This window comes from Narcine bancroftii, chromosome 2 (assembly GCF_036971445.1).
Source record: "Narcine bancroftii isolate sNarBan1 chromosome 2, sNarBan1.hap1, whole genome shotgun sequence".
NCBI classification, from domain to species: Eukaryota; Metazoa; Chordata; class Chondrichthyes; order Torpediniformes; family Narcinidae; genus Narcine; species Narcine bancroftii.
Window position 1 is genome coordinate 199904787 of NC_091470.1, and position 27650 is coordinate 199932436.

General features: G+C 38.8%; 1 protein-coding gene across 2 annotated transcripts in view; it reads right to left on the reverse strand.

The window, feature by feature from the left end:
• Positions 1-478: 478 nt before the first annotated feature.
• LOC138754977 (uncharacterized) overlaps positions 479-27650 on the reverse strand; it is a 92078-nt gene continuing 64906 nt past the window's right edge. For both annotated transcript variants that reach the window (XM_069920077.1, XM_069920075.1), the window contains exons 9-11: positions 20192-20275; positions 17742-17792; positions 479-5053 (exon numbers count right to left, since the gene is read on the reverse strand). In XM_069920077.1, coding sequence (XP_069776178.1) covers positions 4943-5053; positions 17742-17792; positions 20192-20275 — 246 coding nt within the window. In that variant the 3' untranslated portion in view covers positions 479-4942. The remainder of the gene's footprint in view (positions 5054-17741; positions 17793-20191; positions 20276-27650) is intronic.

A 27650-nucleotide genomic window follows, 5' to 3' on the forward strand; every position in this document is an offset into this window, starting at 1 on the left:
GTGCTACTCCTGCTCTCTCCCAGCAGCCCACTGTTGGTCCCTGAACCGATTCCACTACCTGCTGTCAGTCCCTGCAGTGGTCCCGCTGACTTCTCTCTCCCACCCCCCGACAGCCCACTGTCAGGCCCGTACTGGTCTGCCAAGTCTCCCACTGCCCCTCTGCCCCCTCCACCCCAACAGCCCTCACACTGATCCCACCGCCCCGCTCTCCCACCCCCCAACAGCCCACCACCAGACCCCAAAGATAGATGACAGTGATGCTAGTGAGCCATGCAGTGATCACTATTGGTGTTAGCCTAATTCAACTTCACATACAAGACTTTGGGGATATTTTTGAGCCATTTTAATGGCTAAAAAATGGGTATTATATGCCGTCAAATACGGTATATATTTTAAATGCAAGAAAAGGGTTTTCGTCAAACCAGAATTTCCTTCCTATACTATTCTAATACACTCAATACAAGAAAAACCATTCACATTCTCAAGACTCAAGATCTTTATTGTGTCATACAAGGGGTAGGAAATCCATCCGTTACAATAGTGATATCCGCACATCTAGAATATGGGCACAGGAGTATAAAACACAATGAACCTTCATGTCTGCATTATATCCTATATACTCGTGTAACACAATCCATGTATATGATACCCATCACCCCTCCCAACCATTTTCCAGCCAAATGACCTGAAGAAAATCCAACCAGCATCCTTCCCCTAAGTGCCTAAGGAGCACAAAATGTAATGGATTCTCCCACTAGGAGCAGCAACCTGAGAAGTCAGGGCTGATGTGGAGGGGGTAAACCAAAGTCGGACTGGAAGCGATGGGTGCATTCTACAGTTACAATACCATTGACCAATGGACATCACCACCTCCAGTCAACAATGATCAGGCCCACCCCTGCACTTCCAACAATTAGCCACCCAAGTGTCTGATACTGTTTTGGGGCAAGTCAAGGGCACGATTTGGACACGAGTTGCATCTCTGCTGACTGCAGGGCCTGTTTGCTTTTAGGAAAGTTTCACTTTCTGATCACAAGGATCAGTAATGAAGCCATAATAGTGAGGCTCAATCTAAATCTTGACCCAACTGTAAAAGGCAGAGAGAAAAAAAAGAGACCGGTGGTTGGGATGGGGAGAGATGGAAAAGACAACAGGAATGAGAGAGGTCTTTTACTGACTGAAAATGAAATCACTTGGCTTTTTCAGTTTCCCCAACACAACATACAAGAATTTCACCTTAAATCCTTCATTGTTTTGGCCACACCCATTTCCCTTGCAACAAGTTTACTCAAAAAGCTCCTCCCCACTTTTCTAGAGGAACAAATATTATAAAGGCTACTGGGTTATTTATGCTAGTAAAGCCTCAATCCACAGGTTAAAAATCCAATATAATACAAACGGAGGCTTCTCATTTTAGATACTATTTGAGTGCTTTTTGCCAGAGTTCTAAGTCCTTCAGAGAAAAGTTAATTTTGGTGAAGGGTGTTTAGGGGACACAAAAGCTGCAGACTAAAACTTTCACATTTGAGCTGAAAGAAGTGAATCCTTCGTCTTTCACTTTTCCTTTACGAGAAAAACATGGCGTCTCCAAAATCTGAAGATTTTCAGGGAACTGTCTCTTAAGTGGCAGTAGGACAAGGACAGAAAACCAAAGTAGTAGAATATTGTATTTACTCAGCATTTTGTGATCTGGAAAGTGGGAAGTAGAAATTAGGGAGGATTTACAGGACTATTTGAATAGACCACACTGACACATGTGCACTGGTGGTAATTACTCCTGTTCATCAAAAGGCGCAAGAATCAATCTGGAGGATGGCTGGAGCCTGGTGTAAATCTACACAGTGAAAACCTCTTCTCCATTTTAGTGTTGAAAGGTGGTAACCCAGCTCTATGCAAGGAGCTGAGTTTTAAACATGTGATGAGCTTTTAGGTACAGTACTTCAGAAAGTCAGAAGAAACTGATGCACAGAGGTAGTATGTGACTACTAGACTGATAACTGGCAACTTTAGCAGTGTGGTGAAACCCCAGCACGATAGAAATCTATGCTACTCACAACTGTCATGCACTATCCTCCAAGAGACAGGAATTCATGATTCTGCAGCCTCCATTAAAGACCAAAATAGCTGCTGAGTCTTGTGCTTCCTGTCTGGAGGCTCAACTTTCCTCCCAGGCACGTAATCTTGCAACACTTTAGGCCTTTTTCAGATTGAAGTCTGGAAAATGAGGTAAAGCAGGTTATAGATTTTGTATCTTTCAGGGGATGTTCTCCAAATCTCATTGTTCATTTCTATCTGATCATTCATCTCAACTGTACCCTGCAGGGATGGGCTCAATTCAATGGATGCAGGCTTCTGTATGAATTAGGAATAACTTGTTTAAACTAATCAAAAGTATACACCATTCTGGACCAGTAAATGACCATACTGTAGTTTTCCAATTATAACATTTTGGAACCAGCTTGTTCCCTCACCAATACCTGTTGTTCTGACTGAACATACAAGCTCAATCCTTTACTAATCACAGAGCACCTATGGCATAGGGATTATTTAAAGTGGTATTTGAGTGGAAAGAAAAAGGTTGAAAACCACTGGATTAGAGGAAAAGAGGTCATCTGGCAGGAGGAAGCATGTCTACTGGCAAAATATAGACATTTCATTGTCATGGATTGTGTTTTGCCTACATCAATGGGTTTATTAAAGAACAGCAATCAACAAACGACCTAGAAAAACCTTTGGGACATTTCTGAGATGCTGTACAAACTTCATGTTTCCAAGGTGTAAAAAAGGGGAGAAAATGTGACAAAAAAGCAGCTTGACATCAACTGTGGCTCCAAATTACTGCTACCTTCTTGGCACTGAGGTGAAGGCTAATCAATTCAGTCCCAAGATTACGTACACCAGAAAAATAAAACCTCTACATCAGAGGTACAGCTCCTGCCCATATCATTGCAAAGAAACCTGATGTCAACGTTTCCATCCATCCATTGTCACTGTCCTCACTATTTTCATACTGGAAATTATAGATTGTGTGTGTTTCAGAAACATACTGGCTTAAAAAAAAGTTCAAAACAGAGGCAAATTACATCTCACCCAGAGGAAGTAGTTCTTCCTCTTTGGGTTAAGGATTACTCTTTTTAATAATACACTGTTGATTGTTATAGAACATTTGAAGGACATGAATCTCAAAGTCTTGGCACAAATAGGCCTTGGTACAACTTCCCCCTCATAAAAAAAGTAGAAGACAAGATTTCACGCCTTTCAGTTCAGAATTTTACTGTTATCTCAAGACGTCCTTCCTCTGGAACTTCAGGTTAGGTTCAGACACAGAACTGCTGGAAAAAACAAGTGAGGTACCAAATAGGAACGAGAAAATACAACTACAGAACTTTAAACTGGACAGCAAAACACTTCCAAATGCAACAGATGCCTCTTCTGCAGCTTTAACCAAAGGAACACCCTAGTATGGAGGAACAATGGGTTTCACTGCCATCATCAGGCACATTATGGACTACGATCACATAAAATCCCTTCGAACCTACCCCAAGTTAGGATCGTCTTTTGCTTCAATAGCAGTTTACAGAATGAAGCCAGATTAACCCTTGGCTGTGCTCTGATTTAATTCACTGCCAGGAGATCGATGCTCTCAAATCCATGCTGCCTTTGAAGTGGAGGCCCAGAGGATGAAAGGATAAACGGGCAAAGCCACTTCAGAGCGCAGAACTCTCTCAACAAAGGGCACAGGTGAATGCGAGGGTATTCAGTGAGGCAGCTGTTTCGGTTAAGAGGGATGGCACCAGCAAAATACATTTCATACCACAGCTTAAGGTAGTAATCTCAAAAAACAGTTTTTAGCTACTCCTATTCATACACAGAAAACAGCAAATTAGTGTATCAAGGACTACTCAAAACGCAGCCCAAATGCCATGAAATCAATTTTGAATTCCCACTAGGAACTTTAAATAAAAGAAAAAAGATCCTTAAACCCATGGTACCCAGTATAAGATAGGGAGCTAGTCAGAAGGTAATCCAGTTCATGCCATTTCTATGGAACGTTGAGGAGAAAATATTTCACTTAAACCAGAACCGATCATCGTTCGCCTCTTGCTTCCCCTATCCACCCTCCCTCCTCCCCCGTCACAGTTCAGAAGGGAAATGGACACTCACACGAGCTACTACAAGGAGTCGTACAGAGAAATGCTTATTGAGGCTTTCACTCTGCCACTGGGACAATGTGCCCACACTATGAGGTACTTGAGTGTTGTGGTGACATGCTTTCCCTTCTCTTTTCAAAACAATTTGGTCACATATTAAGTCCCAACTTTTTAAACAACAAACAGAAATTACATGAAAGAGAACACCAAGCAACATCTTCAAATGAATTTGGTGGTCTTGGAAAGTGAGCAACCATCATAATCAATCTAAATAACCGAGATGTTGATGAATCCAATTTTTTTTCTTGTAGACCTCACGTGATCAATTGCAGATGGCCTGCTGTGAGCAGCTCACTAATCAGTGCCAAAGTTACAGGCATCACCCTCAGTCCACATTCACTGCAGCCCCAACAGAGCGTCTGTAAGGAAAGTCTGCCCTGCCGAATGCTTCCTCCCGTTTACAAGGTCCATCGGGCAGCCTTCACAATGCTACCTGACCAAACACCTTCACGTCTAGTTGCTGCTTTCACATCTTGCAATCCCGATGTGGTAATACAACACAGCTAACCAGAATCTCAAAATCGAACAACATTTAAATAACTGAAAAATATGGCATAGAAAATAAAAGGTTTTATAAAAAAAAAAGAATTTAATGTTTCAACACATTTGTAGACTGGGATTATTTAACCAAGCCTTCTTGTGTCGTCTTTGTAATGTTCACAAAAGGGTGCATCTGATTGGTTGAGCACCCAATGCGCGATTGCCTTGGCCACCCTCTGGAACCAGGCTCCTCACACAGTGAGCTTGCAGTTGCAGAGTTCCTTGTAGATCTGCCGTCGTAGTTTGGGCATGTCCTGCTGGGTGAAGCTGAATGGTTGTCCCAGGGCCAGGCATTTACAGAACTGTAACAACACAAGTCATCTCCGTTAGCTTGAGCTCTTGTCCCCACTCTTCCCATTGCCCATCCCAACTGCTGGTCCTGGTTTACACTGGGGAGACAACATCATGGTCATATCAGGGTGGCTTGTTGGATTGAACATTCCCCAGAGGGAAAGAGATGCAGAAACTAATTTAGTAAGTGATTCTTAACTAAACCATCTCTCACTCATTAAACTCTGAGCAGATTTATAATAAATCTCCTGTTATCCAGAATCCAGAAAATAAAGAGGTAAAAGAATACACAAGTCTATAATTGGTGTGCCCTGCCGTCACTTTGCCAATCACGCAACACACAATCTCAAACAACCCGGAAAATTCACTTATCCGGGATCTACCTATCCCCATAGGTGCTGTACACAAGGGGGTTTTACTGTACTTCATAGGTGCAGCTGAATGCTGAAGTCAACGTGGCCAGAGCACAGGTGTTAAACAAGAAAGTCTGCAGACGCTGTGATTGTAGCTTACACAAAATACTGGAGGAGCAACTTCTAGTATTCATCTGGGCACTCTCCAACTAGGTGGCATCAACATCTCCAAGAATCTGTCCTGGAGCCTCATTGTCCATGCAATCATGAACAAGGCTCGCCAATGTCTATACTGCGTGAGGAGTTTGAGGAGATTTGGTATGTCACCAAAGACTCAAAATTTCTACAGGTGCACAATGGAGAGGATTCTGGCTGGATGCATCACTGTATGGTACGGAGGTGCCAAAGCTCAGGACAGGGGAAAACTCCAGTGAATTGTTAACTTGGCCAGCGACATCATGGGCATCAGTCTTCACTCCATCTACAAGAGGCAGTGTCTGTCCTCAATGTCCCCACCACCCAGGCCATGCCCTCTTCACTCTGCAGGAAGGAGGCATAGGAGCCTGAAGACGAGCACCTAGCAGCAAAAGGACAGCTTCTTACCCTCTCTCATCCGATTCTTCAACAGACAATGAACCACAGACCCTGTTTCACTTTCTCCTATTTTCTCGCACTATTTATTTATTTTGAAATGCAATTTATAGCAATATTTGCACTGAGACGCAGCTGCAAAAACAATGAATTTCGTGACATGTTCATGACAATAAATCCTGATTCAGGCCTGCAGTTTCCGTTAGGTCCCTCCCGTCTTCCTCTCTTTCCTATCCCTCCGTCTCCTTTCCTCCAGCTCTCCACCCTCTTTCTTCTCCATTCAGAGAAATATCCCCTCCCCCGTCACTTCTCAGCTTTATTCCCTTGTGCCCTCCCACCCATATCCACCTATAACCATCTTGTCTGTGCTTCTCCCCCCACCTGCCTGCTTTTTGCTCATACCTTGACTCAGGGCTGAAACGTTGGTTGTATACCTTCATTTTTGCTACATAATGAACACTGCGTGACTTGCTGAGTTTCTCCAGCATTGTGGGGTAAGCCAGGCTACACATGTTGTATCATAGAACCATGGAAATTGATAGTACAGTAAAATCCCCATTATCCAACAACTACGGGAATCACAGGTGCCAGATATGCAAATTTTCCGGTTGACTGAGGCTTACTCTTCCAATGCCTAACTAATACACTTTCATTAAGGATACACCATTTAACAATTTAAGGAGGAAATATGATACATTCGTTAGAGTGAGGTAACCTTGTCGGAAATATATTGATTCGCAGATATGATTAACCCCCTTTGGAATAAGGGTACTGAAACAACCCATCCCAGCAGGGAAACAATTGGGATCAATGAAGTGGGACGTGGCACACATGACAGGCTTTTAGATTTTTTTTTGTTCCTTACCTTTTGTTACTGAGTCACCTTGGCTTTTTCCTAGGTTTCTGTAGGGGTCGTTGACCCCACTGGAATTTGTGTTTTTTGTATCTGTATAATTTATATAACTTTATTCTCAGATGTATTGAAGCAAGGAGGTGGGGGGGGGGGGGGGGGGAGTTGGTGGGGAGGGGATGCCATATTGGTGTTGAAAGAGATTGCATTGTTTGATTGAATGAGTCTTTGAAAATCAAAAGCTAAATATTAAAACAAATGCATCATTTAAAGACAAAAGACAGTGCAAAATGTAAAATTTGAAAAAAATCAGTAGTGTAGTCTTTAATTATGTAAAGTTTAATCAGCTAATTCCTGTAACTTGCAAAATTTAAATTCAAACCCGTCGCTGTAACAGTGTTGCACTAGCTGCTACACTAACCATGCCACCGTCATAATTAATCCCCACCTCTTGCGCTGACTACTTGACTCACCACCACACCAATGTCTTGGTCAGACCCTCAGCGCACCTCCCTTTAAATTCAAACCCCATTCGTGAGTGCCGTAAGAGTGTTTTGCTAATCCATACGCTAACCATGCTATTGTCATAATTAACCCCCCCCCTTCAAGTTTACAGATAAAGCCTTACTAATATACTTAATACAGGTATACCCCGTTTTACAAATATTCACTTTCTTAAAATTCGCTTTTTCAAAGAAACCAGTGTTCGCTTTTATGAAAGGATTTGAATGGGTTTTACAAAAATAGGCTTCAATAGTAGTGAATGGATCTTCGCTTTATGCCATTTTGGCTTATGAAAGGTTTCACAGGAATGCACTTGTTTCATAATAAAAATAAAGGCTCTTACCAAGCAGGGATAGGGAGACACTTTGGGAGAGCGGCTCAGCAGTGAGTGGCATCGGCCAGCTATTCATCATCGGCACCGCTATTTTGTTCAAACACAACTTTATTGGAACTTTATTCAAACAGCTACTGTGGGTGAGGCATGGCCGGGGCGCTCTGCTGGCTCCCAAGGAGTTGAGTGTTGCTTCACAGAACATTTACTTTTACAATTTTAAACTTTTATTTAAAACTGTATTTATTTTTATTTATTTTAATTTTTATTTATTTCCTTTTTTTTGCCGGTTGTTTGAGATTCTGGTTGATTGAGTGCTGGATAATGGCGATTTTACTGTACGTGGTAGGAAATATTTTGGAGTGAGCAATCTCCCTAACAATCTGAAGATGGTGAGAGGGAGCGGGATGAGCTGGGACAATCTGTGGATCCTCACATGGGAAATGTCACCCATTTTATGATCTCCAAAGCAAATGGGTAATAATGGTACTGAGGGGTAGCCAAGTGAAAAGGTGCTGGTCTTACACTGAAATCACTGGAAAGATTTCTTTCAAAAGATTTCTTCCTGAAAAACATTGGGGATTATGATATATAACGTCAAGCCGAACACAAAGATAATTTCAGATTTGCTGCATCAGGTAGGAAGTTGGAGAAACATGAACTTTTATTGATTTTAGAATTGCACTTGTTGCGACACTGATGAGACTGTATTAGGAACATAGGAACATAGGAAGTAGGAACAGGAGTAGGCCAAAAATGGCCCATCGAACCTGCTCCGCCATTCAATACGATCATGGCTGATCTAATTTATGACTAACTCCACCTACCTGCCTTCTCCCCATATCCCCTAATTCCTCTATTTTTTTAAATTTTTAACACTATAAACCATATTGACCAAGATATATAGACATTTTTTCTCTTGAATATATACAGTGTCATTTTCTCCCCCTTTCTCCCCCCTCCCTTCCCTCCCTCCCTTTCCCCCTTTCCCATTTATTTGAAGTTCAATCTATAAGATACATTTAACCTGTTAAACAATGTTGTCACTTAATAAAAATAAACAAGAAATTTTACTGAGTCAGTTCTTTTCGTTGTCTTCTCCTTCTGTCATTTTAGGTGGTGGAGGTTCATGGTAGGCTTTCTCTATTGTGTTTCATGTATGGCTCCCATATTTGTTCGAATATTGTGATGTCATTTCTTAAATTATATGTTATTTTTTCTAATGGAATACATTTATTCATTTCTATATACCATTGTTGCATTCTCAAGTTATCTTCTAATTTCCAGGCTGACATAATATATTTTTTTGCTACAGCTAGGGCCATCCTAACAAATCTAATTTCCACTTTCTCACATGTCCAAATTGCATGAATTGTTGTTCCCATTTCCTTTTTACAGCGAAAACATCTGTCTGATACTGTTGGGTCCCATTTATTTAACTTTTGAGGTGTGATGTATAGCCTGTGTATCCAGTTATATTGTATTATACGTAACCTCGTGTTTATTGTATTTCTCATAGTTCCGGAGCATAGTTTCTCCCATGTTTCATTCTTTATCTTTATGTTTAGATCTTGTTCCCATTTTTGTTTAGGTTTACCATTTGTTTCCTCGTTCTCCTTTTCTTGCAGTTTGATGTACATGTTTGTTATAAATTTTTAAATTATCATTGTGTCTGTAATCACATATTCAAAATTGCTTCCTTCTGGTAACCTCAGACTGTTTCCCAATTTGTCCTTCAAGTAGGTTTTCAGTTGGTGGTATGCAAACATTGTATCATGAGTTATATATTTATCCTTCATTTGTTCAAAGGATAATAATTTATTTCCCGAAAAACAATTTTCTATTCATTTGATCCTTTTTTTCTCCCATTCTCTGAAGGAAAGGTTATCTATTGTGAAAGGGATTAGTTGATTTTGCGTCAATATTAGTTTTGGTAGTTGGTAATTTGTTTTATTCCTTTCTACATGAATCTTCTTCCATATGTTGAGCAGATGATGCAATACCGGTGAATTCCTACATTGCACCAATGTTTCATCCCTTTTATATAGTATATGTTCAGGTATCTTCTCCCCTATTTTATCTAGTTCTAATCTGGTCCAATGTGGTTTTTCCCTTGTTTGATAAAAATCTGATAGGTATCTTAATTGTGCGGCTCTATAATCATTAAAAAATTTGGTAGTTGTAAGCCTCCTTGTTTGTACCATTCTGTTAATTTATCTAGTGCTCTCCTCGGTTTCCCCCCTTTCCATAAGAATTTCCTTATTATTTTTTTTAATTCCTTGAAGAATTTCTCTGTTAGGTGTATTGGTAATGACTGAAATAGGTATTGTATCCTTGGAAAAATGTTTATTTTAATACAGTTTATCCTTCCTATCAGTGTTAGAGGTAAGTCTTTCCAATGCACTAAGTCGTCTTGTAATTTTTTCATTAATGGATGAGATTTTTATTTAGTTGTATACCTAGGTATCGCATTGCTTGTGTTTGCCATCTAAATGGTGATTCTTTCTTAAACTTTGTGAAATCCACATTATTCATTGGCATTGTTTCACTTTTATTTGCATTGATCTTGTACCCCGATACTTCTCCATATTCCATCAATTTCCTATGTAATTCTTTTATTGATATTTCTGGTTCTGTTAAGTATATTACAACGTCATCTGCAAATAGACTGATTTTATATTCCTTCTCTTTTATTTTTATCCCTTTTATTTTATTTTCTGTACTTATCAGTTCTGCTAGTGGTTCTATAGCTAACGCGAAAAGTGAAGGAGATAGTGGACATCCCTGCCTTGTTGATCTGCTTAAGTTAAATTGCTTTGATATATATCCATTTACTGTCACTTTCGCCAATGGCCCCTTATATAATGCTTTAATCCAATTAATATATTTCTGTGGTAGGCTGAACTTTTGTAGTACTTTGAATAAATAATTCCATTCTACCCTGTCAAGGCCTTCTCTGCGTCTAAAGCAATTGCTACTGTTGGAGTTTTATTTCCTTCTACTGCATGAATTAAGTTAATAAATTTACAGATATTGTCCGTTGTTCGTCTTTTTTTAATAAATCTAGTTTGGTCTAGATTTACTATTTTTGGTACATAGTCGGCCAATCTGTTTGCTAATAGTTTAGCTATTATCTTATAATCTGTGTTAAGTAGAGATATTGGTCTATATGACGCTGGTGCTAGTGGATCATTCCCTGTCTTTGGTATTACTGTAATTATTGCTGTTTTGCATGAATCTGGTATGCTTTGTGTTTTATCAATCTGGTTGATTACTTCCAGGAGGGGATGAATTAATAAGTCTTTAAATGTTTTATAGAATTCTATTGGGAATCCATCCTCTCCTGGTGTTTTATTGTTCGGTAGTTTTTTAAATATAATTCTTGTATTTCAAATGGTTTTATTAATTTATTTTGCTCCTCTGTTTGTAATTTCAGTAGTTCAATTTTAGTTAGAAATTCATCTATTTTGTCTTCTTTCCCTTCGTTTTCAGTTTGATATAGTTGCTCGTAGAATTCCCTGAAGTTTTCATTAATCTCCGTTGGATTATATGTAATTTGTTTGTCCTTTTTCCTTAATGCCAATACCATTCTTTTAGTTTGTTCTGTCTTAAGCTGCCATGCTAGAATTTTGTGCATTTTTTCTCCTAGCTCGTAATATTTCTGTTTTGTTTTCATTATGTTCTTCTCCACCTTATATGTTTGTAGTGTTTCATATTTTTTTTTGTCTGCCAATTCTCTTCTTTTAGTTGTATCTTCCTTTATTGCTAATTCTTTTTCTGCATTTGTTATTTCCCTTTCCAACTGTTCTGTTTCCCGATTGTAGTCCTTCTTCATCTTAGTTACATAACTTATTATTTGCCCTCTGATGAATGCTTTCATTGCGTCCCATAGTATAAATTTATCTTTCACTGATTCCGTATTTATTTCAAAGTACATTTTAATTTGTCGTTCAATGAATTCTCTAAAATCCTGTCTTTTAAGTAGCATGGAGTTTAATCTCCATCTTTACATTCTTGGTGGGAAGTACTCTAGCTCTATTGCCAATAACAGGGGTGAGTGGTCCAATAATAGTCTAGCTTTATATATTCCGTTTTCCTAACTCTCCCTTGAATGTGGGCTGATAACAGGAATAGGTCTATCCTTGAGTATGTTTTATGTCTACCCGAATAATATGAATATTCCTTTTCCTTTGGGTGTTGTTTCCTCCATATATCCAATAGTTGCATTTCTTGCATCGATTTAATTATAAATTTGGTTCTTTTGTTCTTTCTGTTAGTTTTTTTTTCCCAGTTTTATCCATGTTTGAGTCCAAATTAAGGTTAAAATCCCTTCCTATTAGTATGTTCCCTTGTGTATCTGCTATCTTCAAAAAGATATCTTGCATAAAGTTTTGATCTTCATTAGGTGAGTATACATTAAGTAAATTCCAAAATTCTGAATATATCTGACATTTTATCATTACATATCTCCCCGCTGGATCTATTATTTCATCTTCTATTTTGATTGTTACATTTTTATTGATTAATATAGCTACTCCTCTGGCTTTTGAATTATATGATGCTGCTGTTACATGTCCTATCCAATCTCTCTTTAATTTCGTGTGTTCCACCTCAGTTAGATGTGTTTCTTGTACGAATGCTATATCAATTTTTTCTTTTTTCAGTAAATTTAACAGTTTCTTCCTTTTGATTTCGTTATGTATTCCATTAATATTTAAAGTCATATAGTTCAACATAGTCATTTCATACTTTGTTTATCTTTCCTTTCCATTTCCTCATCACCACCTTCCCTTCTTATCCATTTCTGCTTTCTTTTTTTGAACACATTATAAGACAACATTTCTAAAACATAAAATATTTCCACTATTCTCATATCTAAAATTCCTTTAACCCCAATGGTCCCTCCCCTTTCTGAGTTGCCCTTTATCCCTTGTCGGGCAACCACATCTCCCCTCTCCATTTGGATTTGCGAATCCGCTCGCAAGCGTCAACTGATTTCGCAGTGACTGTTATTCTTCCCCACCCAGCCCCCCCAGAAAAGATTTTAATCTTCATATATAACAAAGGTCACTTTCTTAATTCCCTCCTTATTTCCTTTCTTCCCTTTCTTTCCCTTCTTAGTTCTTACTTATACTCTTTTTATATATATATAAACATATATAGTTTGTTGTCATTTTTGTTCTTGTTACATCTCTTCATCTCTCTGTCTGTTTTGTAGTTGTTCTGCAACTTTTCGTGCTTTTTCCGGATCCGAGAATAGTTTGCTTTGCTGCCCCGGGATAACTAATTTAAGTACCACTGGGTATTTTAACATAAATTTATAACCTTTTTTCCATCGGGTCGTTTTTGCTGCATTAAACTCCTTCTTCTTCTTCAGGAGTTCAAAACTTATATCTGGACAGAAAAATTTTTTTTGACCCTTGTATTCCAGTGGTTTTTTTGTCTTCTCTTATTTTCTTCATTGCCTTCTCCAGTATATTTTCTCTTGTTGTATATCTTAGGAATTTTACTAGAATGGATCTTGGTTTTTGTTGTGGTTTAGGGGCTAATGTTCTGTGTGCCCTTTCTATTTCCATTTCTTCCTGTAATTCTGGTCTTCCTAGGACCCTGGGGATCCATTCTTTTATAAATTCTTTCATATTTTTGCCTTCTTCATCTTCCTTAAGGCCCACTATCTTTATATTGTTTCTTCTATTATAATTTTCCATTATATCTATCTTCTGAGCTAACAGCTCCTGTGTCTCTTTAACTTTTTTATCAGATTCTTCTAATTTCTTTTTTAAGTCATCTACTTCCATTTCTATGGCTGTTTCTCGTTCTTCCACCTTATTTACTCTTTTTCCTATATCTGTCATGATCATCTCTAATCTATTCACTTTTTCTTCTGTACTTTTTATTCTTCTTTTTATTTCACTGAATTCTTGTGATTGCCATTCTTTTACTGTTTCCATATATTCTTTAAAAAAATATATATCCATGTACTTGCCCTTCCCTTCATCTTCCATTTCTCTGTGTTCTCCCTCCTCTTCTTCTGATTCCACTCCAGGATCTGTGTCTTTTACCTCTGTCTCTTCTGGTTTTCTTGTTGGGTTGTTTATTTTATTTTCTTGGGTATTTTTGTTCTTCTTATTTTTATTAAAATTGTCTTGGTGTTGGTCTTCTTCCTCTGGGTTGGTCATCTGTTGTTTCTCTGATTTCCTATTTTTATTCTCTTCCTTCTTGTTCCCGTTATTTTCTATGTTTTCCTGTTGGGAGTCTTGCTGTTGTGTTATACTTATCTGTTTCGGCTGTGGAGATTTACTCCTCAGCTGGTCCTCCCTCCCGTCGGTGTTCTTTTTGTCTTGTGCATCGCACATGCGTGAGGATTCGCACTTTTGTTTGGCTCCGTTATCCATCTTTGTAGTCCTGAGTTCAGGGTTTCCACTGACCTCAGGGAGTGGGTTTCTCTCTCCACGGCGGGCTTCCTCGTACCGGTAAGGCCTTCACCTTCCTCTTCCAACGTCCTTCCTTCTTCTTTTCTTCCCGTTGTTTTTGTTTTTTCTTTCTTCGCTGACATTTTCCCCACACTTTCACTTTCAATTTGTTATGGTTTCTGTGTTATTGACTTTGTTTTTTCTCTACCTTTTTTTAACTTTTCTGGAGAGGACTGGAATTCCCCTACCGGTCACTACTCCATCACGTGACTCCCCCTAATTCCTCTATCATGTAAAAATTTATCTAACCGAATTTTAAATATGTTTAATGAGGCAGCCTCAACCACTTCCCTGGTTAGAGAATTCCAAACATTCACTACTCTCTGGGAAAAACTATTTTTCCTCATCTCTGTCCTAAATCTACTCCCCCGAATCTTGAGACTGTGTCCTCTCATTTTAGTTTCCCCGGCCAGCTCAAAAAACCTTCCTACATCTATCCTATCCATACCCGTCATAATCCTATATGTTTCTATAAGATCTCCTCTCATTCTTCTGAACTCGGGCGAATACAATCCTAGATGATTTAATCTTTCATCATGTCAACCCCTTCATCCCAGGGATCAACCTAGTAAACCTCCTCTGGACCGTCTCCAAAGCCAGTATATCCTTCCTCAAATATGGAGACCAGAACTGGACACAGTACTCCAGGTTCGGTCTCACCAGTACCTTATACAGTTGCAACATTACCTCCCTACTCCTGAATTCAATTCCTCTAGCGAATTTCACCCTTTAAATAATATTCAGCTCTATTATTTTTCTTGCCAAAGTGGATAACCTCACACTTACTAACATTGTACTCCATCTGCCAGACCTTTACCCACTCATCCAGCTTAACTATATCCCTCTGCAGACTCTCCACATCCTCATTACAATTTGCTCTTCCACTCAATTTGTTATCATCTGCAAACTTGGCTACACCACTTTTTGTCCTCTCCTCCAAGTCATCAATGTAAATGATGAACAGTTGTGGGCCTAACACTGACCCCTGCGGCACCCCAATTACCACTCTCTGCCAACCTGAAAAACTCCCATTTATCCTGACTCTCTGTCTCCTGTCAGACAACCAATTTTCAATCCAGGCCAATATACTTCCCCGGACTCCACTTTCCTGTAACTTACTGATAAATCTCTTGTGCGGCACCTTATCAAACGCTTTCTGGAAATCCAAATATACAACATCAACCTGTTCCCCTCTATCCACCGCACCCATTATATTCTCAAATAATCCTAACAAGTTTGTCAAACAAGATCTTCCCTTTCTAAAACCATGCTGCGTCTGCCTGATTGAACCCTTATGTTCCAAAAGTTTCACTATTTCATCTTTAATGATGGCTTCAAGCATTTTTCCAACCACAGACGTCAAGCTAATTGGCCGATAATTTCCAGTCTTCTGCCTACATCCCTTCTTAAAAAGTGGCGTGACATTTGCTGTCTTCCAGTCTGCCGGGACCTGCCCAGAATCCAAAGAATTTTGGTATATGACCACCAATGCATCAACTATAACTTCTGCCATTTCCTTCAGATCCCTTGGATGCATATCATCAGGACCAGGTGATTTGTCTGGCTTTAGTCCCATTAGTTTCTCCATCACTACTTCCTTTGTAACAACTATTTTATCAAGGCCCTCCCCAACATTCGCATCCTTAACTCCCCACTTGGGCATGCTGGACGTGTCTTCCACCGTGAAGACTGACACAAAATATTTGTTTAATGCCTTGGCCATTTCCTCATTTTTTGCTACCACTTTTCCTTTCTCATCCTCCAAGGGTCCTATGTTAACTCTGGCCACCCTCTTCCGTTTTATATATTTATAAAATTTTTTGCTTTCTGTTTTTATATTTTGTGCCAATTTACTTTCATAATCCTTTTTCCCATTTCTTATTACCCGCTTTGTAACCCCTTGTTGTTTCTTAAAGTTTTCCCAATCTTCCAGTTTCCCACTGCTCTTTGCAGCTTTGTACACCTGCGCCTTCAATTTTATACTCTCCTTTATTTCCTTTGTTAACCACGGTTGATTTTTCCCTCCCTTGCTGCCCTTTTTCCTGACCGGAATATATTTTTGTTGAGCATTACAAAATATTTCTTTGAAAATCTTCCACTGTTCCTCAACTGTTTCATCAATTAGCCTGTGCTCCCAGTCCACTCTGCCCAATTCCTCCCTCATCCTATGGTAGTCACCCCTGTTTAAGCATAATATATTAGTTTTAGATCTATCTATTTCCCCTTCCATCTGAATGAGAAATTCAATCATACTATGATCGCTATTTCCCAGATGGTCTCTGACTATTACATCATTTACTCTACCTATCTCATTGCATAACACTAGATCCAGGAGAGCATTTTCTCTTGTGGGTTCCTTAACATGCTGCTCAAGAAAGCTATTGCGGATGCATTCTATGAAGTCCTCTTCCAGACTCCCACGACCAACTTGATTTTCCAAATCTATGTGGAAGTTAAAGTCCCCCATGACTACTGCCGTATCATTATTACATGCCTCACTTATCTCTCTATTTATTTCCTGTGCCACTAAACTATTGTTATTTGGATGTTAACTATTGTTAAGTGCACTCACTTTGCTATTGCCTGAAGAACATTCAATCTATATCAATGTAATGCACAGCATCTGTATATGTGAGCTGTATTTATCTTGATTAAGCATGCCCAAGCCAAAGATAACATCTGAATAGTACCTGTACTGAGTGCATGCTCAGGCATGTTTGGACTGACCAAAAGAGGTAATATACTAGTAGACTTAAATTATGGCAGGAAATCACAAAATAAGTTATATCTTAAAAAAAAAGGTACATTATAAGAAAATTAAATATTTAAAATTTGGACATACAACAAAGTAACAGGCCCTTTGGTCCATGAGCCTGTGCTGCCCAAATACACCCCCGGTACGTTTTGAAGGGTGATTGAAATCCAGAGCACCCAGAGAAATCCATGCAGGCATTGGGAGAACATACAAACTCCTTTCAGACTGCGTGAGATTTGAACCCTAGTCCCGATCGCTGGCACTGCAACAGCATTGCATTTACCACTACACTAACCGTGCTGGCCCATTTTAAAGTGATTTTCGTGATCAACAGCCCGAAATCCATAAAATACTCCCCGAAAGTGTTCAGAAAGCAAAGCCTTTTCTGTCCAGTGTAGAGGGAGACAGGTTCTATTTGTCACCTGACCTGAATTTTACTGAGTAGGTCACATTAAACTCCTAAAGAAGGACTCACATCCAAAATGCCATCTGCCTTTTACTCCCTGTGGATGCTGCCTGACCTGCTGAGATTCTCCAGCATCTGGAGATTTTCTTGTTTACTTTGCATTACACAAAGCAGGCCTGTATTCCTGTGTTTAGAAGGTTAATGATCAGGGTTCTTGAAAGATTCAATAGGGTCAAGTAATGGTGAAGGGTTGAGGAGGTGGCACTAGAAATAAAAATATTCAACACAAGAGGCTTAACAAAATTGAGGAATGCAATCAGGAAGGACTTCTTCACACAAACAGAAGCAGAAATTAAGAATGTATTGACCAGGTACAGAGTCCCAGCTGGGAGGAGAAATGAGTCATTGGAAAGTTCAATAACCAAGTCAGAGGTACCTGCAGTACAAAGGCTCCACAGTCACTGTCGTTGTTTTGCCTCGCAACATTCTGCAAATACAATGAATTAATGTTAGTCCATGGCAGTTGGGTCAAATCTTAAAGCAACTTTATCACACACAAGGGGCACATTACTCTTCAGTAGAATCAAGTTACTTATCAAAACTCCAACATTCTTTTTCAATATTTTTATTAACATTGAAATTTCACATCCAAAAATACAGAGTACATGTTAAAATTCAAAAAGAAACATTACACTTAAATTATTTCATCCAAAGTACCCCACATTTTAATCAAACAGTGTTTTAATCAAATTGTATTGATATTTTATTATAAAATCTGAAACCAAATAGAGACAATCAATTAACAAACAAAATTCATCATCTTTGTCTGGATTAAGAGATCTAGACTGGAGCTGCAGCTTTAATCTTGTGCTTATTGCTCCGTATCCAGCCTCTCTGGGCAGTTTGGGAGTGATAAGTTTGCACGGACAACAGCAGAATCAGAGGTAGCATACAGGAGTTGAGTGGTGCTGATGGTGGACCAGGAAGGGTAAATCAGGAGAACACAAACCACTTCTCATTGAGAGGTCAGCAGTGGAAAGGAGTGAAGAACTTCAAATTTCAGGGTGTCAACATCTCTGAAGATCTGTCTTGGGACCTGCACGTTGATGCAATCACAAAGAAGGCTCACCAGTGGCCATACTTCATGAGGCGATTCACCAAAGGCTCCTGCAAATTTCGACAGGTGTACCTCGGAGAGCCTTCTGGCTGGTTACATCACTGTCTAATACGGAGGTGCCAGCACCATCAGTTTCCACTCCATCGAGGATATCTATCCTCAAGGACTCTCATCACCCAGGCCAGGCTTTCTTCACATTACTACCATCGGGGAAGAGGTCCAGGTGCCTGAAGATGTGCACAAGAACAGCTTCTTGCCCGCAGCCATCCGACTTCTGAATGGACAACATTTGAATAGTACCTGTACTGAGTGCATGCTACAGACACTACCTCACTTTCTCTTATTTTCTTCACTAATATATTTATTTTAAAATATAATTTTATAACAACGTTTGCACTAAAGATGCTGCTGGAAAATAAAAAAAATTGCAACTTGTTCATGACGATTCTGATCCTGACATTCTGGGGTTACCTCCTCCTGACCTCACTCACTTCATCAGCAGCGACTGTCACGTGGAGGTCAGAAGTCTTGCTGGATAATTCCTCTGGCTAAGGTGCTGGATAATCTTTTATGGAGCAGCTTTAAGCAGAGGCGTGTAGAAATACAGACTCACTGGGAACTCAGGGAAGGCTGGAAATCCCATTCTAACGATCCTTAAGGCAGCAATATACAGTAGACACTTGAAACCTGGAGATCAGCTGCCTAAAACTTCTCAAGTTCCACCTCTTGTCCAAAGGATACCATGTCCATAGTCAGATGACTGCTTTAAGGAGATGACATTTCACCATGGGCATTACAGAAGAATCACAGGGCAAACATTTATATAGAAACCACATGATAAAATAAATAAAAAATAGACTAATAGTCTGAAAAATAAATAAATATACAAATAGAAAATCGTGCAAGACAAATACAAAGTGAGGCTGGGTCTGTGGCTCATTGTCCATTCATGAACCCGACGGCAGAGGGGAAGAAGGTGACCTTGTGCTGCTGAGTGCTCATCTTCAGGCTCTGGTACCTTTTTCCCTGATGGTAACAGAGTGAAGACATGGCCTGGGTGGTGGGGGTCTTTGAGGATAGAGACTGCAGGCACTGATGTAACCAGTCAGAATGACTGATAGGACTCTCCTCAGATTGCTGCCTTCTACTTTTGGCAGCCTTAACTAGTTTTCAATTGGTACAAGCTCATAGCATAATACAGGTGATAATTTAGTCATCTTTCTCAGCCACCCCTAGAAGATTGAACAGCACAGGGCAGAGTTATTTAGATGCCATTGTATACATTCCTGTGATGAGGACCTCTGCACTAAACCAGTTTGTACTGGGAGTGTTTGATGTACCTAACCTGTTCTGTTCTGAACTTTTCTTTTAACTGCCATCCCTTCTGTCCAGGAACCACTACAACCCCTAAAGAGCCCAATGGTTGCAGAGGCCTCCAGTAGACACCTCATGCTCCCTCTCCGGAATACTCAGGTACTAACACAACCTTGAAAGAGAGGGTCAGTCAGTTCAGATGTCTGCTTGACAGTTTGTGCTACCCCTGCCCTGGGTATTTTGATGGGCTAATAAAGAGAGAACTAACCTGAACTATCCCACAGTTGGAAAAGTTTGATGCTAAAATGGGATGCACTCAATTTTGTGGCACGGCAGATATCATTTCACATTTAAAAAAAAACTCAGTAGCAAGCTTTCACATTAAAATAACAAGCTTGAATTTTCCAAATGATTACATACTCTTGAACATAATGCTGATGGTGTAAACTACCCACCATTTTGAAATATCCCTTCCAGTCATCGTAGAAATCATGTCTATTCTTCTTGATGGCCTCGGCTTGGAGATACTTCCCAATGTGCTAAAATGGAAATGAAAGTTCAGGCAGTTTTTAAACACTTGGTTCAGTTAATAAACTCTCAGGTTGCACCCAACTCAATCTTGCCTTCACCTCCAGCCAGTTCACAAGCTGATTGTCGCTTGACGGCGACATGGACACAGCTACACAGTCCTTCTAACCCAAGTTGTTGAATAAATACAACTCGCCCACAACTCAAGGCAGGACTGGCGCCACTGTGGCCCGCTGCACATTTTCATGTGGATCAGAGTGAATTTTAAAAATAAAATGGATGTGGCCCGTTAGAACTTAGTCTCTAACAATAAATTGCACTGTACATAAACTACATTTCTTCAACACTAGATGCTGCTGCCATTTTGAACAACTACCATGCCAGTGTTCCCAAACGGTGGGCCACACCGTATTTACATGTGGTCACAAAAACTCAGTAAGGTCCGAGTGGGTCTGATATCATGTCTCAGTCCTCCTGAGTGACCTTGGGTGGGGTGGCGAACAAATTGCCACTGAGGTCAGTGAGGTCATCTGGCTTTCTCTCATGATCTACAACGAAACCAAGGATTTGGAAACTGGTGAAAAAACATCCGAACAGGGTTCTCATTAAAGTCGCATGAGCTTTGATTTTGTTTGGGAGTTTTTATTCTCAGTGTATGCTTGCAGTGATTTTTGTTCTCTTAAAAATGTAGATAAAATACTTTAAATTAGATAAAGATGTGTTTCTTACAGAGCTGATTTTGACTTGAAAATACTGTATTGCTGGAGGAGTCACGTGATGGAGTAGTGGCCAGTAGGGGAACTCCAGCCCTCTCCAGAAAAGTAAAAAAAAGATAGAGAAAAAACAAAGGCACAAACATAAAAACCATAACCAAGTGAAAGTAAAAGTGTGGAGAAAATGGCAGCGAAGAAAGAAAAACCAAAAACAACAGCAAGAAAAGAAGAAGGAAGGACGTCAGAAGAAGAAGATGAAGGCCTTACTGATACGAGGAGGCCCGCCGTGGAGAGAGAAGCCCGCTCCGAGGTCAGTGGACTACAAAAATGGCTCACGGAGCCAAACAAAAGTGCGCAACCGCACATGCGCAAAGCGCAAGACAAAAATAACACTGACGGGAGGGGGGACCAGCTGAGGAGTAAATCTCCACAGCTGAAACAGACAACTGCAACACAACAGCAAGACTCTCAACAGGAAAACATAGAAAATAACGAGAACAAGAAGGAAGAAAATAAAAATAGGAAATCAAAGAAACAACAGATGACCAACCCAGAGGAAGAGGACCAACACCAAGACACTTTTAATAAAAATAAGAAGACCAAAAATACCCAACAAAATAAAACAAACAACCCAACAAGAAAACGAGAAGAGACAGAGGTAAAGGACACAGATCCTGGAGTGGACTCAGAAGAGGAAGAACACAGAGAAATGGAAGATGAAGGGAAGGGCAAGTACATGGATATATTGGATATATATATATATATATATATATATATATTTTTTTTTTTTTTTTTTTTTTTAAATTTTTTATTTTTCACACCATAAATCACATTAGCCATGATATACACTATTTCTTTTTCACACATATACAGTGACTTTTTCTCCCCCCCCCTTTCCTCCCAAACCACCCCCCCACCCCCCCCTCTCATCCATTTTAGGTATACAATCTAGGTTGCATTAAGCCAGTCAGACAATGTTATCATTCAACAAAATTACACCAGAAATTCTACTGAGTCCATTCTTTTCTTTCCTTCTCCTTCCATCAACTTAGGTAATGTTTGTCCCCGGTAGGTTTTCGCTATTGTATTTAATGTAAGGCTCCTATACTTGTTCGAATATTTCAATATTATTTCTTAACCTATATGTTATTTTTTCTAATGGAATACATTTATTCATTTAAATTTAGTAGTTTCTTCCTTTTAATTTGGTTATGTATTCCATTAATATTTAAAGACATATAGTTCAGCGTAGCCCTTTTATATTTTGTTTATCTTCTCTTTCCATTTTTCCATCATTACCTTTCCTCCTTTTCCATTTCTGTTTTCTTATTTTCAACTCTTTATAAGACAACATTCCTACAACATCCAACATTTTCCTTATTCTCCTATTTCTATCTTATTTATCCCCAATCTCCCCTTCACCTCCTGAGTTGTCCTTTATCCCTTGTCGGACAACCACATCTCCCCTCTCCATTTGGATTTGCGAATCCACTCGCAAGCGTCAACTGATTTTGCAGTGACCGCTATTTCCCCCCACCCCGCCTCCCCCAGAAAAGATTTCACTTTTCATATGTCACAAAGGTCACTCTTTTAATTCCCTCCTTATTCTCTCTATTCCATTACCTTCCCTTATTAATTCTTGTCTATACTATCTATATTTTCCTCTAAGTACAGATACATTCATGTATGCTCATTGTCTCTATTCACTCTTATACCTCTTTACCCGCATACATATCAATCGTGATCATTTTTACTCTCATTACCCGTCTTCATCCCTCAGTCTATTTTTGTCTTTACCCACATACATATCAATCGTGATCATTTTAACTCTCATTACCCGTCTTCCTCCCTCAGTCTATTTTTGTAATTGTTCTGCAAATTTTCGTGCATCTTCTGGATCCGAGAATAGTCTGTTTTGTTGTCCTGGAATAAATATTTTCAATACCGCTGGGAGGAGTCACGTGATGGAGTAGTGGCCGGACGGTGAACTCCAGCCCTCTCCAGAAAAGTCGGGAAAAACAAGGGAAAATACAAAGGCACAGAAATACAAGTTAAAGAAAAGTGAGTATAAAGGTGGAAAGAAGATGGAGACAAAAGGAGAAAAATCAAAATCAACGGAAAGAAGAGAGGAAGAGAAGACAACGGAGGAAAAAGGTGAAGGCCTTACCTGTCCGAAGAGGCCCGCTGTGGAGAGAGGACCCCACTACCTCAGGTCGGTAGAAAAAGAACTACAACAATGGCTCACAGAGCCGAGTAAAAGTGCGCAACCGCGCATGCGCGATGCGAATGAAAAAAAAACTCACCGACGGGAGGGGGGACCAGCTGGGGAGTCGATCTCCACAGCCGGCAACGACAGCTGCAGAACACCTGCAGCAAGAAGAGACCGCAGAAGACAATGGAAACAAGAAAGAAGAGGAGGAAAGGGCATCAAAGAAACAACAGATGGCCAACCCAGAGGAAGAAGAAGAGGAAGAATACAGTGAAGTAGATAAAGGGAAAGGCAAGGTAAAGGATATACTTGCTCTTGTTAGAGGATACATGGAGTCATTTAAAGAATGGCAAACACAGGAATTCAATGATTTAAGAAGAAGAATAAACAACACAGAAAAGAAAATAAATAAAATGGATATGACCTTAACAGAAATGGGGAAAAAAATGGACAAGATGGAAGAACGGGCCATAGCAGCAGAAATGGAGGTAGAAGACTTAAAAAAGAAATTGGAGGAATCTAATAAAAAAACTAAAGAGACACAAGAATTACTAGCCCAAAAAATAGATATAATGGAAATTTATAACAGAAGAAATAACATAAAGATAGTGGGCCTTAAGGAAGATGAAGAAGGCAAGAATATGAGGGAGTTTATAAAAGAATGGATCCCTAAGGCCCTAGGATGTCCAGAACTACAGCAAGAAATGGAAATAGAAAGGGCACATAGAGCATTGGCCCCTAAACCACAACCACAACAAAAACAAAGATCTATTGTAGTAAAATTCCTAAGATATACTACAAGAGAAAAGGTACTGGAGAAGACAATGGAAAAAGTAAGAGAGGGCAACAAACCACTGGAGTATAAAGGGCAAAAAATCTTCATTTATCCAGATATAAGCTTTGAACTCCTAAAGAAGAGAAAAGAGTTCAATACAGCAAAAGCGATTTTATGGAAGAAAGGATATAAATTTACACTGAAGCATCCTGCGGTATTGAAAATATTTATTCCAGGACAACAAAACAGACTGTTCTCGGATCCAGAAGAAGCACGAAAATTTGCAGAACAATTACAAAAATAGACTGAGGGATGAAGACGGGTAATGAGAGCAAAAATGATCACGACTGATATGTATGTGGGTAAAGACAAAAATAGACTGAGGGATGAAGACGGGTAATGAGGGTAAAAATGACCACGATTGATATGTATGCGGGTAAAGAGGTATAAGAGTGAATAGAGACAATGGGCATACGTGAAAGTATCTGTAATTAGAGGAAAACATAGATAGTATAGACAAGAATTAATAAGGGAAGGTAATGGAATAGAGAGAATAAGGAGGGAATTAAAAGAGTGACCTTTGTGACATATAAAAAGTGAAATCTTTTCTGGGGGGGGCTGGGTGGGGGAAAAGAGCGGTCACTGCAAAATCAGTTGACGCTTGCGAGTGGATTCGCAAATCCAAATGGAGAGGGGAGATGTGGTTGTCCGGCAAGGGATAAAGGACAACTCAGGAGGGGAAGGGGAGATTGGGGATAAAGAAGATAGAAATAGGAGAATAAGGAAAATGTTGGATGTTGTAGGAATGTTGTCTGGTAAAGAGTTGAAAATAAAAAAACAGAAAAGGAAAAGGAGGAAAGGTAATGATGGAAAAACGGAAAGAGAAGATAAACAAAATATAAAATGGCTACACTGAACTATATGACTCTAAATATTAATGGAATACATAACCAAATTAAAAGGAAGAAACTACTAAATTTACTGAAAAAGGAAAAAATAGATATAGCATTTGTCCAAGAAACACACTTAACTGAATTGGAGCACAAGAAATTAAAGAGAGATTGGGTAGGACATGTAACAGCAGCATCGTATAATTCAAAAGCAAGAGGAGTGGCTATATTAATTAGCAAAAATGTGCCATTTAAAATAGAAGAGGAAATAATAGATCCAGCAGGGAGATATGTTATGATAAAATGTCAGATATATTCGGAGCTTTGGAATCTACTTAATATATATTCACCTAACGAAGAAGATCAAAAGTTTATGCAAGGTATCTTTTTGAAGATAGCTAATACGCAAGGGAACATACTAATAGGAGGGGATTTCAACCTGAATTTGGATCCAAATATGGATAAAACGGGGAAAAAAATTAACAGGAAGAACAAAGTAACCAAATTTATAATTAAATCAATGCAAGAAATGAAACTTGTGGACATATGGAGGAAACAAAACCCAAAAGAAAAGAAATACTCATAGTACTCGACTAGACATAAAACATACTCAAGGATAGACCTATTCCTGTTATCAGCCCACATTCAAGGGAGAGTTAGGAAAACGGAATATAAAGCTAGACTATTATCGGACCACTCATCCCTGTTATTGGCAATAGAGCTAGAGGACATCCCTCCAAGAATGTATAGATGGAGATTAAACCCCATGCTACTTAAAAGACAGGATTTTAGAGAATTTATTGAAAAACAATTAAAAATGTACTTTGAAGTAAATACGGAATCAGTGGAAGATAAGTTTATACTATGGGACGCAATGAAAGCATTCATTAGAGGACAAATAATAAGTTATGCAACCAAGATGAAGAAGGACTATAATCAGGAAACAGAGCAGTTGGAAAGGGAAATAATAAACATAGAAAAAAAATTAGCAATAGAGGAAGATACAACCAAAAGAAGAGAATTGGCGGATAAAAAAATAAAATATGAAACATCACAAACATATAAGGTGGAGAAGAATATAATGAAGACAAAACAGAAATATTATGAACTAGGTGAAAAAACACACAAAATCTTAGCATGGCAGCTTAAGACAGAGCAAACTAAGAAAATGGTATTGGCAACAAGGAAAAAAGACAAACAAATTACATATAATCCAAAAGAAATTAAGGAAAACTTCAGAGAATTCTATGAACAATTATACCGAACTGAAAATGAAGGGAAAGAAGGGAAAATAGATGAATTTTTGACTAAAATTGAACTACCAAAACTACAAATAGAGGAACAAAATAAATTAACAGAACCATTTGGAACAGTAGAAATACAAGAGATAATAAAAAATTTACCAAATAATAAGACACCAGGAGAGGATGGACTCCCAATAGAATTCTACAAAACATTTAAAGATCTAATAATACCGCCCCTCCTGGATGTAATCAACCAGATTGATGAGACACAAAACTTACCAGATTCATGTAAAACAGCAATAATTACAGTGATACTAAAACAAGGGAAAGATCCACTCTCACCAGCGTCATATAGACCAATATCCCTGCTAAACACAGATTATAAGATAATAGCTAAACTATTAGCAAACAGATTAGCAGAACAGGTACCGAAAATGGTAAATTTAGACCAAACTGGATTTATCAAAAAAAGACGCACAACAGACAATATTTGTAAATTTATTAACTTAATTCATGCAGTAGAAGGAAATAAAGCACCGGCAGTAGCAGTTGCTTTAGACGCAGAGAAGGCCTTCGACAGAGTAGAATGGAATTACTTGTTCAAAGTATTGCAAAAATTCAGTTTACCGGAGAAGTATATTAATTGGATTAAAGCATTATATGAGGGACCGTTAGCGAAAGTGACAGTAAATGGACATGTATCAAAGCAATTTAACTTAAGCAGGTCAACGCGGCAGGGATGCCCACTATCACCATTATTGTTTGCGCTAGCTATAGAACCACTAGCAGAATCGATAAGAATAGATAATAATATAAAAGGAATAAAAATAAAAGACAGGGAATATAAAATCAGTCTATTTGCGGATGATGTGATAGTGTACTTAACAGAACCAGAACTATCAATAAAAGAACTATATAAGAAATTGAAGGAATATGGAGAAGTGTCGGGATACAAGATAAACGTAAATAAAAGTGAAGCAATGCCTATGAATAACGCGGATTTCTCAAAATTTAAGGAGGAATCCCCATTCAGATGGCAAATGCAGGCAATAAGATACCTAGGTGTGCAAATAAACAAAAATCTAGGCCAATTATATAAACTCAATTACAATCCACTAATGAAAAAATTACAGGACGATTTAGAGCATTGGAAAGAGCTACCACTAACACTGATAGGAAGGATAAACTGTATTAAAATGAACATTTTTCCAAGGATACTATACTTATTTCAGGCATTGCCAATAGAACTGACAGAAAAATTCTTCAAAGAGTTAAAGAAAATAATAAGGAGATTTTTATGGAGAGGGGGGAAACCGAGGATAGCACTAGATAAATTAACAAGGAGGCTTACAATTGCCAAACTTCAAAAATTATTATAGAGCCGCACAATTAAGGTACCTATCAGATTTTTATCAAACAAGGGAAAAACCAGACTGGACGAGACTAGAATTAGATAAAATAGGGGAAAAGATACCTGAACACATATTATATAAATGGGACGAAAAATTGGTACAACATAGAACTTCTCCAGTATTACACCATCTCCTCAATATAT